General features: G+C 44.7%; 1 protein-coding gene across 5 annotated transcripts in view; it reads left to right on the top strand.

The window, feature by feature from the left end:
* Nucleotides 1-14864, top strand: part of BLM (BLM RecQ like helicase) — an 89384-nt gene that overhangs the window by 33286 nt on the left and 41234 nt on the right. For 4 of the 5 annotated variants that reach the window (XM_045058760.1, XM_019831839.3, XM_023254891.2 and 1 more), the window contains exons 5-12: nt 2036-2157; nt 6582-6714; nt 7017-7720; nt 9454-9645; nt 11727-11845; nt 12727-12840; nt 14345-14443; nt 14644-14792. In XM_045058760.1, coding sequence (XP_044914695.1) covers nt 2036-2157; nt 6582-6714; nt 7017-7720; nt 9454-9645; nt 11727-11845; nt 12727-12840; nt 14345-14443; nt 14644-14792 — 1632 coding nt within the window. Of the gene's footprint in view, nt 1-2032; nt 2158-6581; nt 6715-7016; nt 7721-9453; nt 9646-11726; nt 11846-12726; nt 12841-14344; nt 14444-14643; nt 14793-14864 lie in introns of those variants that run through there. The other variant, XM_019831840.2, reaches the window with a different exon arrangement.

The raw sequence follows: 14864 nt of genomic DNA on the forward strand, positions 1-14864 counted from the left end.
GGATGTTTGAAGAGATGGGAAAGGTCACAGTGTCATTACTGTTTGATGACGAAACTAAGAAACTGTAAGAGCTGCCCTGTCCTCTTCGCCCTTCCCATAGAAATTCAGACAGAGCTATAGGAAGTAGAGGAACTGAGCGAAAGTTCATATGGAGCGTAGATTCTAAACCAGATTCTCCTAGAACAGTGAAGCAGCCAAGGCCCGGGGAGGAGCAGGCGTTGCCTGGGATGGTACATTTAATGGCAGATGGACAGAGATCCAGTGTAAGGCTGTTCCCCGGGCCAGACCGCTCCCCGTTGAACGCCTGCCTTTCTTTCCTCTATTCATTAAAAAAGTGTGTGTGGCCCAGATGACACTGCAGCCTGTTTAACGGGACACTTGCAGTGCTACGGTTCCCTCAGACCAGACATTCTCTTTACCCATGTTGAGTTCTGATCCTTCTCTGCATGTGTGTGTGATTTTTGCATTGTTGTAATCAACATGTAACTATAATGTTTTATTCTGCTGCTTTGCTCTTAACGTTATTTTAAAAACATTTTCCATGTTTCTACGTAGTCTTTATCTTTATTCTTTTTAATGGCCACATGATCTTTTGAGTTGTCATACCATGGTTATAGGTTGTTCGCAGTTAGAAAATGTTTATTTCCAAGGTAATTCCCAGTGTAGATTCTCTCTCTGTATTTTCCATTGCAACCTCAAATATATATTTGTATATATTTTAAAACCAAAACAGAATGTTCACAGACAGTACTCTCACCATGGGCAGTACACACATAAATTTTCTTTTGTATTTTATCTTGTTTTAAAACACTGCTTGTGACTTCTGAGTTAACTTCCAAGGTGGAACGGTCGGATAGTGAATAACCAAACGAGAAACATGTTTTGTATCTCCTGTGTGTCTAAACCTCCTTAGCTGGCCCCCAGACTTCTGCCTTCAGATCCCATGTCACCTCTTGAGCTCTGTCTCCAGTTATTGAGATTGAGAGACATAGAGAGACAGAGCACAAGTTGGGGAGGGGCAGAGAGAGAAGGAGACACAGAATCCGAAGCAGGCTCCAGGCTCTGAGCTGTCAGCACAGAGCCCGACACGGGGCTCGAACTCACGAACCGTGAGATCATGACCTGAGCCGAAGTCAGACGCTCAACCGACTGAGCCACCCAGGCGCCCCCTATATTATCATTTTTTAAGACTATGTAAAGCATAGTTATTCCTCATTGTTTGATTTATTTAGAAGATTGCATTCTAAAATCCTGCTTTAGGTACGTATAGTGATTCCTGAATATCAAGTAAAGAGAATTGTCTTTATTGTCTCCCCTCATGGTCCGTCACCTTTCCCTTACCCACCATTCAAGGTTTCCTCAAGTCTCCCTCCTTGGCAAAGCCTTCTCACGTTCCAGAAGGCACTGTATTTCCATGGTACCCTGTCTAACACCATTTAGTGTGCATTTATTTTGTTTCAGGTATTTCTTGTACCTAGTCAGACTGACCACGTTTGTATGTGTTGATAATTTTCGTATAATCTACATGAGTCAATCTTACGTACAGATAAATGTATTAGCCATGCTGGCCTAGCAAGAGAATCTGGAAAAATGCTTTGGAACCTCAGAAGAGAGGAATGTTAATAACTACGTGCTAGAGGAAGCAGAAGAGTAAGACTTGGACCGGGCCTAGAAGAAAGTGTGATTTGGGTCGGAAGAGATTAGATAGTGGGTTTCCCAAATTGAGAGGAGAGCGAGGCAGAATCCTTCAGGCAGACGACGCCGGGCTTCTGTGAGGAGTGGGAGCGATGCCATGTGATGCCACCTGGGGTTACTGAAAGGACACCTTTGGAGGTAGAGGTGAAAGGTCTCTTGGGGCCAGAAGATGGGAGACTTTGAAAGCCAGCCAAAGAAGTTCTAGAATGGAAGAGACAAAAAACATGTTTCTGTGTTCTGTCCCATATTGTCCAGCCAGTGGTGGAAAAACATCACAGAAAGAATTATGCATTTGGTCTAAGTCTGTATTATGGTTGGTTTTATATTTTTTAATTTGCAGTATATTAAAGGACCTTGACGCCTCTGACACACAGGATGGTCCTAGCACATCAGAGGACTTGGCAAAACCCAAGGAGACGACAATGTGGCAGCCTGATCAAGAAACCAGCACAGACTATGAGGGTACAAAAATTATTTTAGACATAGCGCGTATTTTAACTGCTTACGTTTGAAAACAAAGCGTGATTATATTTTTAACCTGTGGTTGTCTAGCATGAGGTACATGAGATGGCTCTCACACAGAGCCGGGCCCCCACACAGAACTGGGCCCCCCCCACAGAACAGGTCCCCCTGACAGAACAGGCCCCCCCCACAGAACCGGCCCCCCCCACACACAACAGGCCCCTCACACAGAACCGGCCCCCCCCCACACACAACAGGCCCCTCACACAGAACCGGCCCCCCCCCCCACAGAACAGGCCCCTCACACAGAACCGGGCCCCCCCCCACAGAACAGGCCCCTCACACAGAACTGGGCCCCCCCCCACAGAACAGGCCCCCCACACAGAACCGGACCCCCACACAGAACGGGCCCCCCCCCCACAGAACAGGCCCCTCACACAGAACCAGGCCCCCCCCACAGAACCGGCCCCCCCCCCCAGAACAGGCCTCCCACGCAGAACCGGGCCCCCCCCACAGAACAGGCCCCACACACAGAACCGGGCCCCCACACAGAACGGGCCCCCCCCCCACAGAACCGGGCCCCCCCCACAGAACTGGGCCCCCCCCCCCACAGAACCGGGCCCCCCACACAGAACAGGCCCCCCACACAGAACGGGCCCCTCACACGAAACCAGGGCCACACACAGAACCAGCCAGTCCTCTACACAGAACCAGGCCTCTCACATAGAATCGGGCCCCCCCACAGAACCAGGCCCCTCACAGATCCAGCCAGTCCTCCTCACAGAACTGGACATTCACACAGAACCAGGCTGTCACACAGAACTGGGCCCCCTACGGGACCGGGCCCCCCACATAGAACCGCCCGCCCCTGGGTGCTGTGTAGCCAGCATCGACTTCGACGACTCAGAAACTTGTGTTCTCACAAGATAATTCATACTGTGTTTTGAAAACACCATTGGTTAGAAAATCATTTCTCATACTGAGCCAGAATTTGTCTTCCTGTAACTTTAATCCTCGTGAAATAAGTCTAAAGTTCTTAGAAGCCTCTCTCCCTACCCCACCCCCTGCTTTTTTTAGGGCTAAATATTGTCAGGTCTTTTAACTCTTTTTCCTAGACCTTACATCTTTCTGATTCTCCCTTGTATGTACTCTGGGGTTTGCAGCTTGATGTCCATGCAAAGTTTAATACTTTCTGTTTATTTGATGTTTCTAATTCATTTTTAAATTTTCTATTAACTAATACAAATAATCTAGATGCACTACAAGATTTTGAAAAGCAGCAGCCTCCTTTCCTGCTCCTGATTTCTATTTCCCAGGGGCTCTGTCAGTCTGGAGATCTGTGTCCTTCTGTCCTGGAGTTTTTTGGAATTTTTCTTTTTCTTTTCTTATTTGTTTTCTCTTTTCTCTTTCACTCTTCCTGAAACTACTGTAATTTGGATTTTAGGCCTCCATGAGTTATCATTTCTATTTTCCACTTCTTGCTTCTCTGCTTTCTGGGAGGTTTACTCAATTTTATCTTTAACTCGTCTATGGGATTTTTCCATTTAATCAAGCCGTCTTCCAAGAGCACTTGTTTTATTCTCTGAATATTCTGTAACATGTTGTTCTGGTCTTTTTTTTTTTTTGAGAGAGAGAGAGAGAGAGAGAGAGAGAGCGAGCACATGCACATGATTGGGGAAGGGGCAGAAAGAGAGGGAGACAGAGAATCCCAGGCAGGCTCCATGCTGTCAGCACAGAGACAGACGCGGGGCTCGATCCCACAGACCATAAGTTCGTGACCTGAGCCAAAATCAAGAGTGGGATGCTCAACTGACTGAGCCACCCAGGTGCCCCTGTTCTGGTCTTTTCTAATGGGTCCTGTACTTGTGGTGTGTGTGTTTGCACAGCCACGCGTGTAGTGTGTGTGCACACATGAGCATAGTGGTGTGTGTGCAGGCATGTGTGTGTCACACGCACGTGTGTGGTGGTGTGTGTGTGCGTGTGTATTGTGTGTATACGTGCACGTGTGTAGCGTGCACATGTACATGCACGTGTGTGGTGGCGTGCGTTATTTCTGTTTCCTCCAAATTTCTTTTTCTTTATTTTGGTCTCTGAATTTATTGTTAGGGAAGTCCCTGAAATACCTGATGTCCTACTAGGACACTCTTCTGGGTGTTTGACAATATCAACTAGTTTAATCCTCACAGTGGCCTTGAAGGCAGTTTCTGTTATCCGCATTTTACAAATAGGGACACGAGGCCCAGGAGAATTAAATAGAACTACACGTGGTCGTGGAATTAAACAACAGCAGAGCAAGGATCGAAATCCAGCAGTCCTGAGGCTCTTGAGTTGACACTGGTAGCCGCCACACTGTGCTGTTCCGTGGCATTGTTTCACTGATAAAATGGTTGACTAGGACGGGGACAAGGACAGAGCCATATGGAATGTCGTTAGCGGTCTCTCAGGTGACATCAGTCCATTCATCCCTTCTTGCTCAACTTGTTTCACATCTGCCTCGGGGGGGTGGGGGGGCTGCTGCAGAAGACTCGGTCATGTGGCTCCTCAAGTCCAGGGTCTAAGGCAGCAAGAGAAAGAGCCTGGGACGTCAGCTCTAGAGTGACGCGGTCCTCGGGTACAAAACCCTGTCTTTTCCTACTCCTGGCTGTGTGATTATGGCAAATTAGTTAAGCTTCTCTGAACCTCAGTTTCTTCTATAACATGAGACCGGTATCTTGCTGGGTATTTGTCAGGATTCAAGGTTAAGTGCCAGAGTACTGTAGGCCTTCAGTAAGTGGTAGCTGTTATCATCTGCCAGTCTAGTAATCCCTTCAAAGAAGGAAATACATTAAGATTACTGGTTTATTTACATGAACTCTTGCTAACTCTATAATTGTTTCCTCTCCTCTTGAAGCTCACAAAGCAGCCATTTGATAACATGTTCTAGAATTTTGCCTTGAATTAACATCCACATCACCAGCCTGTAGCTTTTGGCAATCTGTTTAGAATTCTTTTTTTAATTAGAACAATGTTTGCTTGTCTTCACTCTTCCATCAACTAACTGTCCTATTCACTGGATTCCTCACATATCAGCGGGATCTTCTTTGCGGCTTTGCTTTGTATTCTGAGGTGTAACCTGTCTAGACGAGAAGACTCGCGCTCCTTTTCACTGGCTGTATCTACCTCTGAGCCCATCTTGGCTTTCATTTCCTTCAGACCAGTGTTTATTCTCCTCTTTCCAATCTGATACCCGGTTCGCCATGCAGAGAAAACACGCAAACACGCAAAATGGGGACTCAGCAATTCCACTTGACCGTCTCATACCTCACGTCCTTATTCGTGCCAGTCTCTAGTAAAAGTCCACTTTTCCCAAGTCACTGTCGCAAAGATGCTTGTCCCCTGAGCCTCTGCCTGTCTGCTCTTCCCCTCCCTCCTGCCCCTCAGAGCCCGTGACTGGCTGTCCTCCGTCAGTGATTTCCCGGCAGTCGCGTTCTCTTCTCTGCACATTCTCTTCCTCTTACTTGTCACGTTGTCTCCTGAGAATAGCTTCCTCTGCAGCCCATCTAAACCGTTGATTTCCTGTTTATTTCTCCTGCTAACCTGAGGCCTTAGGGGTGGAGGAGGCATCTTCCTTGCTTCCCATTTCTACCCCGACCCAGTCTTTTCTTCCTTCATCTAAAGCCTCACCTCCTTTGACATCCTTTTTCTTAGTTATGTAACGTACATTTTGAAAATGGGAAAATTGATCAGGAATCTCTCTCTCACACCCGCTTGCCTCTCTTCTACCCCATGTCTCCATCTCAGTCCCCCACTCCTTTCCATCTCTGTTTTCTGCTGCCCTCGTGTTGGTCTTCCTTTCAGGCTGTGGTTCCCTGTGTGGTGGCGGAGGACGCGGCCACCAGCAGCCTGTGCAGCTTCTTGAAAAGAGAAGTCTCCTTTTCCAGTCACAGAATTCCCGGACCTGTTTCTCTCTTGAGCTGCCTTACACCAGATGCCCACCGAGGGAGAGGGGCAGGGGTCTCCCCAAAGAAAGTCTAAGTCTGTTACCACTGAAAGGAAGTGTGGATGCCAGGCGGATCAGAACAGCAGGCGGGGCTCTTGCCTGTCCAGCCCTGTATGATATACCTTCTATGGGCCTGGTAAGATTTACCCCTGAGGTTAGTTAAAAACTTTCCTAAATCGATCAGCTTCTGTAGCTTACAGTGACGTAGGTTACCCTAAGCGAAATAGTAAGAATTAACCTGAAATGAAACGATGGTCACACAGTTACGGGCTCTCATGATACAGAATGGAGATGACGTGATTTCAGATTATTTCACAGGCAGATAATAGGGCAATACATGGTAGTTTACAATCTTGTTTTTAAACTACTTCAAATTGTACATGCGTGACTTATAAAATTTTAAGTCTTTTTCAAGGAAAAATATTGACAAAATAAAATTTTATAGCTAGACAGACCAGTTTACAGCAGCAGCTTATTCGCGTGATGGACCGCATCTGTAAATTAGTTGATACTATTCCTGACGATGAACTGACAGCTCTGGATTGTGGACAGGAACTGCGTCAGCATCGGGACATAAGGTATCTTACGTTTTCTTCTGGAATATGTATCTGATTGCCTCCCACCAACGTAAGTCAGAAACACACGGGGCAGAATTTGCAGGCATTCTGGCTGGGAAAATGAATAGGATACTTGTCACTCTGTTTTGTGCTTTAAACTTACTTATTTATAAATTTATTTGTTGTTTTCAAACTGCCCCTTTGGAGACTGAGAAAAAGAGACTCTGTTTTGCCACAATTTGGGATGGAAACTAACGATATACTTGTGCGGCCTACCGTGGTAGACTACTCCCATCGAATGTGGTGTTGTGTTTTCTCTTCAGAAGGAAGCTCCTGGCGGACACCGACTCAAATACAAGCGGCGCCCGTGTTCTTGGTTCAGTGTGGAGGTGCGGGCCCGAGGCACTTGGTGGCCCCCCGGAGGACATGGCGTCTCTTTCCTCTGTGGAGGCGTTTTCAAACAGTGATTCCTGTCCTACAGGAAGTTGTGTTTTTGTTAAGGAGTTACATTTTCCACACCTTCCCTCAAATTCCAACGCTGCTAGGGAATGTGTCCTGGCCACTACCCCAGGAAAGACAGGATTCTCAGCCCCCACGAAGAATCCCTTTGAAAGACCGTTATTCAGTCCCCATTTACAGAAGTCCTTTGTAAGTAGCAACTGGGCTGAAACACCAAGGATAGAAAAAAGAAATGAAAGCTCTTATTTCCCGGGAAATGTTCTCACAAGCACGGCTGTGAAAGATCAGAATAAACACACTGCTTCACTAAATGACTTAGAAAGAGAAATCCAGGCTTCCTGTGATGTTGATAATTTTGACATAGATGACTTTGATGATGATGATGACTGGGAAAATATAATGCATAATTTAGCAGCCAGCAAATCTTCCACAGCTGCCTATCAACCTATTAAGGAAGGTCGGCCAGTTAAACCAGTATCAGAAAGAATTTCTTCAGCCAAGACAAACTGTCTTCCATTGGCATCTGCTGCTCAAATTAAAAACTCAGAGTCAATTCAGAATTACACTGGTAAGTTTAAAATAAATTGATGCTTATATTTTATATGAAAACATAACTGTCCAAAATCGGAATTGTGTAAGAAAAATGATAGCACATCGTCCTTGCCTGAAAAGTACATTGTCTCTATGCACATTTCTGCCGATAATATGAATTACAAATCACTGTTTCAGAAGCAGGTTGCTCCTTTGTCTCTGCGGCAGCTGTAGTCTTATACAACGCGTAATTATAACCTATTGTAGTAAAGCTCTAAAGTCATTACAAATGTGCTTTGCCTTTAAATTAACATCTTTTGGTCCCTAAAACAATAAAGCTCATAAGGGCCAAGTTTTTAATGATTTAAGGGATGAGTAAAAAGCAAAGCTGAATTTATATGTTAAAAATGTAATTGTGTATTTTTAGAACTCTGATGATGAGAACTGATCAGTTTATAAAGTAGAGAAACATGTCTTCTGTCTTAAAATATTAGAATGCAGGGCAATCTAAGAAAGACACAAAGTCAGAAATTCCTTAAGTCAAATTCTTTCTTTGGGCCTAAAATCCTTTTAATTCGTTCAACAAATATGTATTGAGAGCCATTCCGTGCCATGTTCGGTGTCAGGTTCTGGTAAGAGGTGAAGAACAGGTCATTCCTGTCCTCTTGGAGCTCCCAGTTTAGCAGGAGAAGTTTTGGGAGGAGTGCAGTTAGCCACTGTAAAGGCTGCAGAGAGAAGCCAAAATTAATTTTAAAACCTTACGTCAACCGTATAAAGTCGCCACAAAGTGTGTTTTAACCGGAACAAGTTTATATGTGTAAGGTTTGATAAAGTACAGCCTTCCCTGTTTTTGCCATCGCTGACTTAACACCATGGAGGTCGTTCTCATAGTTATGCCGTTGACCTTTAAAATAACCATTAATGGATTTATTTTTATATCATGTTAGAATGTGTCATACTTGATGCTCGCAATTATCGTTGAGACAGTCGAGTGTTGGGAGTAGAGAGGCTGCCCCAGCTGGCGTGAGCACCTCTTGTCCTCTGTGCCAAGCAGGGGGGCGGACGTGAGACACACGGTAGCAGAAGAACCAGGAGAGGCTGAGATGACTCCGAGGTTTCAGACCCGGCGACTGGGGAATCTGTGACACCATTAGCAGAGCAGGGGAGTCGGGAGGCAGAGCAGATTGGGAGGAAAGCCGAGGGGGGCTATTTTAAGACTTGTTGAGCTTCAAGTGTTGGTAAGTCGTTCGAGTAGAAATGTCTTGCAGACTTTTGGAGATGCGCGCAGGGCTGGAGCTTAGGAGGGCGTCAGCGGGGCCTTACGGAAGAGATCTGGGCATTCTGTGCACACAGGTGATGTTGAAGATCAGAGGGCTTGGAAAATTCTAGGAAAGGATGGCTGAAGAGCCCAGTCCCAAGGGTCTGCAAAGACTCCCACAGTTAAGGGGCAGGTGGAGGAAGTGGAGCCAGGGAAGAGAATTAAAATAGAAAACCCATGGTTGTCTTGAAGGTCAAAAGAGCAGGAAGCAGGGAATAAATGCAATAGTTAGTGGTAGGTGCTACCGAAAAACCAAGAAAAAGGCTGAATTTGACCCTCAGGACGTCTCTGGTGGCTTTAACATTTGGTGGGGATGAAACCCTGATAAATGGTTAAAGAACGACGTGCTGCAGGGAAATGTATGCCTTGGATTACGCGGCAAAGGGTAAATGCTAAAACTGACTTGTTAACAATAATGCACTGATTTTTCTTAACATCGATTATTTTCTCAGACAAGTCGGCGCAAAATTTAGCATCCAGAAATCTGAAGCATGAGCGTTTCCAAAGCCTTAGTTTTCCTCATACAAAAGAAATGATGAAGATTTTTCATAAAAAATTTGGCCTGCATAATTTTAGAACTAATCAGCTAGAGGCGATCAATGCTGCGCTGCTGGGTGAAGACTGTTTTATCTTAATGCCCACTGGTAGGTATTTTTAGATATAAATTGGCAGGAGTCCATTGGCAGATGTTAAATGAAAACCCTTTAATAGAAGTAAAATGAACACCCACACGATATTTCTGTCATTAAGGGACCTCTGAACCTCCCATGCCGTCGTGAGAAAGAGTATTACTTCCGTCCTCTGTTGATGCGATAACATTTAGACCTTTCAAGATGTTCACGTCAAGGCTGCTTGTGTTGAATTGATCTAGAATTTTTCTTGGGGAATTTCTCTCTCTCGCCCTCTTGCCCTCTCGCCCCCCCCCCCTTTGGTCTAAATTAGTCTGGAACATGAATAAAAAAAAATTACCACCAGAGACCTCGACCATCTCTGGCACTTTATCCAGTACAGTCTGGTGTTGAAGGGTGGTCGAGACCATCAGCTGTGGAGTGATGGCCTGGCCTTAACGCTCAGCTCTGCCACTTATTCGCCATGTGACCTTGGGCGAGGCACTTCACCCCCAGCCCCAGTTTCCTCGAGTGTGTGGCAGGGGTGATAGTAAACTACCTACTTCACAGAATGTCCTGGGGATTAAATGAAAAGCATTTAGCGTGGTTCTTCCTTGGCCTCAGTGTTGAAGAGATCTAGGACTTTCCGTCGTGTCCAAGTAAGAATATTAAAGATGCAGTCTGGGCAAGAAGCACAGGAGTCGGAGTTGCGGACTTAGATGTAGACTTCCCTCTGCCTTTTACTCAGCTCGTCTGTGACTTTTAGTACTTAGTTACAGCCATCGTTATAAAAATTATGTTGACCGAGCTTTGGAGTTTTTTTCAAACTGATTTTAAAATTTAGACGACACTGATTTAATAATCAGCATTTCTTTCTCATTAACTTGTTCACTCTGTCTCATGCTTTGACTTGTTTGGTATTTCAGAACTGAAGCTGGAAAGGACCCCAACAGTGATCCCGTCCCATGGTTTCAGGGCTTTTCATGGTCCTCTTTAGGGTTTGGGGGGCCTTTTTAAGGGTCTTCCCATCCCAATTTCAACCTCTTGATTTATGCAGATAAAGATTCTAGATAAGGTTTCTCTTAGACAAAACAGACAAAAGCAAAAGCCAAAAAACCGCCGATGTAGTACATTTTGCAGGTGATGACGTTGAGGCGCAGAGAGGTTGGATGCACGTCTAAGTCAGACAGCCTATAAAGTGGCAGAATAGAAACGAGAACTCAGCTTCCGGATCTTTCCTTGACATTTACACATATACACCAGAATGAAATGTACTTATTCCACGTGCAAAAGAGGGGAATGTGGTGGATAGTTCTAAACAACCAAACAAACAAAAACAGTCGAAGGCCTAGAAACTGCCTGGCATGGGCTTCTACCATTAGCGAATGGGAGAGGTTGAAAATCAGAGACTAATCATTTTAGTTATCCTTAAATGTGTACTGTCTCACCATTTTGAATTGGAGCTACACGGAGAGATGGGGACGCATCTCAGAATTTCTTTCTCTTCATCTTCTGCTGGCACACACAAGCGTAGTTCTACCCTTCTTTGATCTCAAAGGAAGATTGGGAATATTTCCTTACCGATAAAAGAGTACAGCAAATAAAAGCTCAGATTTTAAGCGTTGAAAGGTTCTTACTAGTGATTTAAAAAACTGAGATCCTGAAAGCGCTTTCTGGATCATCAGAGAACTATTAAACCATGTTCACCATGGTCTTTAGTGTTGTATATTTTATCACATTTTAACTCTTTAAAAGTTGAATGTTATCTAAAGTAATTATTTTCACCCTAATACTGTGATAGAGTACCCCTTGTACTGCATTTGGATTTCTCAAGTAGACTTTTAAAGCAATTGTCTTGCATTTCAGTTTCCTGCCCTGATCCCTGCTTTTGGCTTCACGTGTACCTACATAAGGTGTCCTGATAATTTTCACACACTTAAATTGTCTAAATATTTTGGCTCATTCTAATATGGCAAACTGTTGGCACCATGGGGACTATCACTTGGTGTCCTGTTAATTACTTTTAAATATTACTCTGTGATTTACTTTTTAACTTTTGCCTTCATGCTCTCAAGATAGAACCTGATAGGTTTTGTTTGTTTGTTTTGTCCTTTCAGGAGGTGGTAAAAGTTTGTGTTACCAGCTCCCTGCCTGTGTTTCTCCTGGGGTCACCATTGTCATTTCTCCCCTGAGATCACTTATCGTTGATCAGGTCCAAAAGCTGACTTCCTTGGATGTAAGTTAAAACACTACCAATTATAACTAAAAAAAATACCCATAAAAGCATGAAAATAGTTATATGTCAGTACTCTGGGTAACACCTTTTTTATTAAGTAGTTCCTGGATTATAAGAATCAATCAGCAGTTACGCATGTGAGCGAGTCTTTGAAAATTCTAAGGAGATAACCTTCTGTAGTTGAGTCTAGAAAAATGTACTTTAGCAAGAACGTTTAACCTGTGTTTTGCTGATGTGAATTTCTTGTACTAAATGTGAGGCTTTCTTTTATTCCTGCGAGATAAGCACACTGGCTGGTCCCTTAATACCTTAAAATGCATCACGTGAGCGCCCCGCCCGCGTGACTCTCCTCCTCTTGGCTGTGGTTGAGGAAGTATATGAATGCATCCTCCCGAATCCCACATATTTTCGAGGTTATGAGCCGCCACCCCTCGATACCACTGGTTTGATTTTTCTTCCCAAGAATGTCTTTGTGCCGTGCCCGTCACCACCGTGCAGCCATCCGTGATGCTTCCTGTGGCCCTTCCAGTGTCCTTGTGTGGGAAAATGCTGGTGATGCCTTTACCTACGCCAACAAGAGCCATACATTGGGATGGGAATCTCCGGAGTACTGAGTTCATATTTACAGATAGGAAAAGTAACAGCAGTAAAGAAAATAGAAAAAAAAGAGAGAAGGAAGTAAACAATGGGAATATTTTGACTTATGCTAAGAAAAGTTTTCTTTTTAAATATGTGCCAATTATTTAATTATATTGAGACTGTCTCTCCTTTTGACAGGTTTGCTATGTGACTTGTGAAATATTTATGAAACTGAAGGATAAATATGTGCTTAAGTCAGATTAATGTATAAAATATAAATTGTTTACTACTTTTATACTTAGATTCCAGCTACTTATCTGACAGGTGATAAGACTGACTCGGAAGCTACAAGTATTTACCTGCAATTATCAAAAAAAGATCCAATCATAAAACTCCTGTATGTTACTCCTGAGAAGGTTTGTATTGATGTCATTATTTTAAAATATGATACTAGAGCTGTGTTAGGAAAACAATCTGGTTCTCCGCCCTGAGTAGGGAAACACCCAGTTTCCCTCCTGTGTCTTCCTCCTTTACCATCACCTAGAGTATGTCATTCCTGGTGACCAAATGTGTAGAGGTTTTTCCTCACACCGAGCTCTCTGTGACCCCAGCAGGGTGTCCTGCAGTTTAACTCAATTCTGACGTAGTCTACACGGACAGTGTCAGATACAAGTTAAGGGATCGGCTCCACAAGATGGTTCCCACCCTTCTTCAGATGCCAATTGCAAGTAGCAGGTCCCCAGGTTACCCACAGTTTCTGTCCAGTTTGGCTAACAAATCAGAGGTTCCCGTGACTCCCTCCTCAGGTTGGATGAATGTGCTAGAGTGGCCCACAGAACTCAGGGAAACACGTTTACCAGTTTGTTAAAGCATATGCTAAAGGCTGCAGGTGAATAGTCCGATGAAAGGTCCACAGGGCGGGGACTGAGAAGGTCCTCAGCATAGGAGCTTCTGTCTCCAGGGAGTTGGGAATGTGTGACCCTCCCACGTTGGCGGACGTGTTCACCAACCTGGAGGCTGGTCGAACTCTGCGCTATTGGGACTTCATGGCAGCCTCCTCATGTAGGCATGACCAGTTATTAACTCCATTTCCAGCCCCTCTCTCCTCTCTAGAGGATGGGGGTGCTACTGAAAATTCCAAGTTTCTGATCATGGCCTGGTCTTTCTGATGACCAGCTCCTACGCAGAAGCCATCTAGGAGCCCACCCAGAGTTGCCTCCAGAAAACAAAAAACGCTCCTAGTGCTCTTGTCACTTGAGAATTTAGAAGGGAGTGGCTCCTGGGTGGCTCAGTCGGTTGAGGATCTACTCTTGATTTTGGCTCGGGTCACGATCTCATGGTTGGGTTCATGGGATCGAGCCCCAGTCGGGCTCTGCCTTGACCTCTCGAAGCCTGCTTGGGATTCTCTCTTTCCCTCTCTCTCTGCCCCTCCCCTGCTTTCTTGCTCTCTCAAGTAAATGAACTTTAAAAAAAAAAAAAGTCAGACACGTAACCAACTGAACCACCCAGGAACTTAAGACAAAAGACAAGTCGGATGCTTGTCAAGACATGGGTGCCAGATGTGGTCATGGCTACTGGGAGGTCACTGCTTCTAGGCCCTGTCACAGGTCCATATGTGCATGTGTGCATGTGTCCCCAGACAACGTGTATGCCTGCAATATACATCTGTAACCCTGTTACCAGTGTAAACGTGTGGTGAACCTCAGCGCTTGCTAAATGTAGTGAATATGCTAGAAGGTCTCATTTGCAAGTTTCCATTACTCCTGCTAATTCTCTTGGTACATTGAAGTTAAGTGCTCATTTATGTGGAGGTTGTTGTAATACAGCTTCAGTTGTAGTAGAGCTTGAAGACAGCAAAGTCTTTAAGGTGATGTGGGGTGTAATGTTTTCACATCTCTAATGCATAGACTTCTGGTCTAGGTGTGTGCGAGTAACAGACTGATTTCCACTCTGGAGAACCTGTATGAGAGGAAGCTCTTGGCACGTTTCGTGATTGATGAAGCACACTGTGTCAGTCAGGTAAACATCGGCTTTTATATCTTGAAATATCAGTAAATACGTACTGCCAATGGTCCGTACATTTGCAGAATAGAGAAGGGAACAGTGAATTATTCTATCTCGCTGAAGAATAAGGTGGTTCTTAATACAGTGAGCAGCGTTTGCTGTTTACGTAAGAAAGGTGCAAATAGTCTGAAAAGCAGTATTTTCTTTCCAACTAGTGGGGGCATGATTTTCGCCAAGATTATAAAAGAATGAATATGCTTCGCCAGAAGTTTCCCTCTGTTCCAGTGATGGCCCTTACTGCCACAGCTAACCCCAGGGTACAGAAGGACATCCTCACTCAGCTGAAGATTCTCCAGCCTCAGGTGTAAGTTGCTGGAAGTCATGAATTTAAAAACCCTGGGTCATTGGTTCCCACAGTGCCGCACATGAGAATCAC

Source organism: Felis catus, chromosome B3, assembly GCF_018350175.1.
Source record: "Felis catus isolate Fca126 chromosome B3, F.catus_Fca126_mat1.0, whole genome shotgun sequence".
Classification (NCBI taxonomy): domain Eukaryota; kingdom Metazoa; phylum Chordata; class Mammalia; order Carnivora; family Felidae; genus Felis; species Felis catus.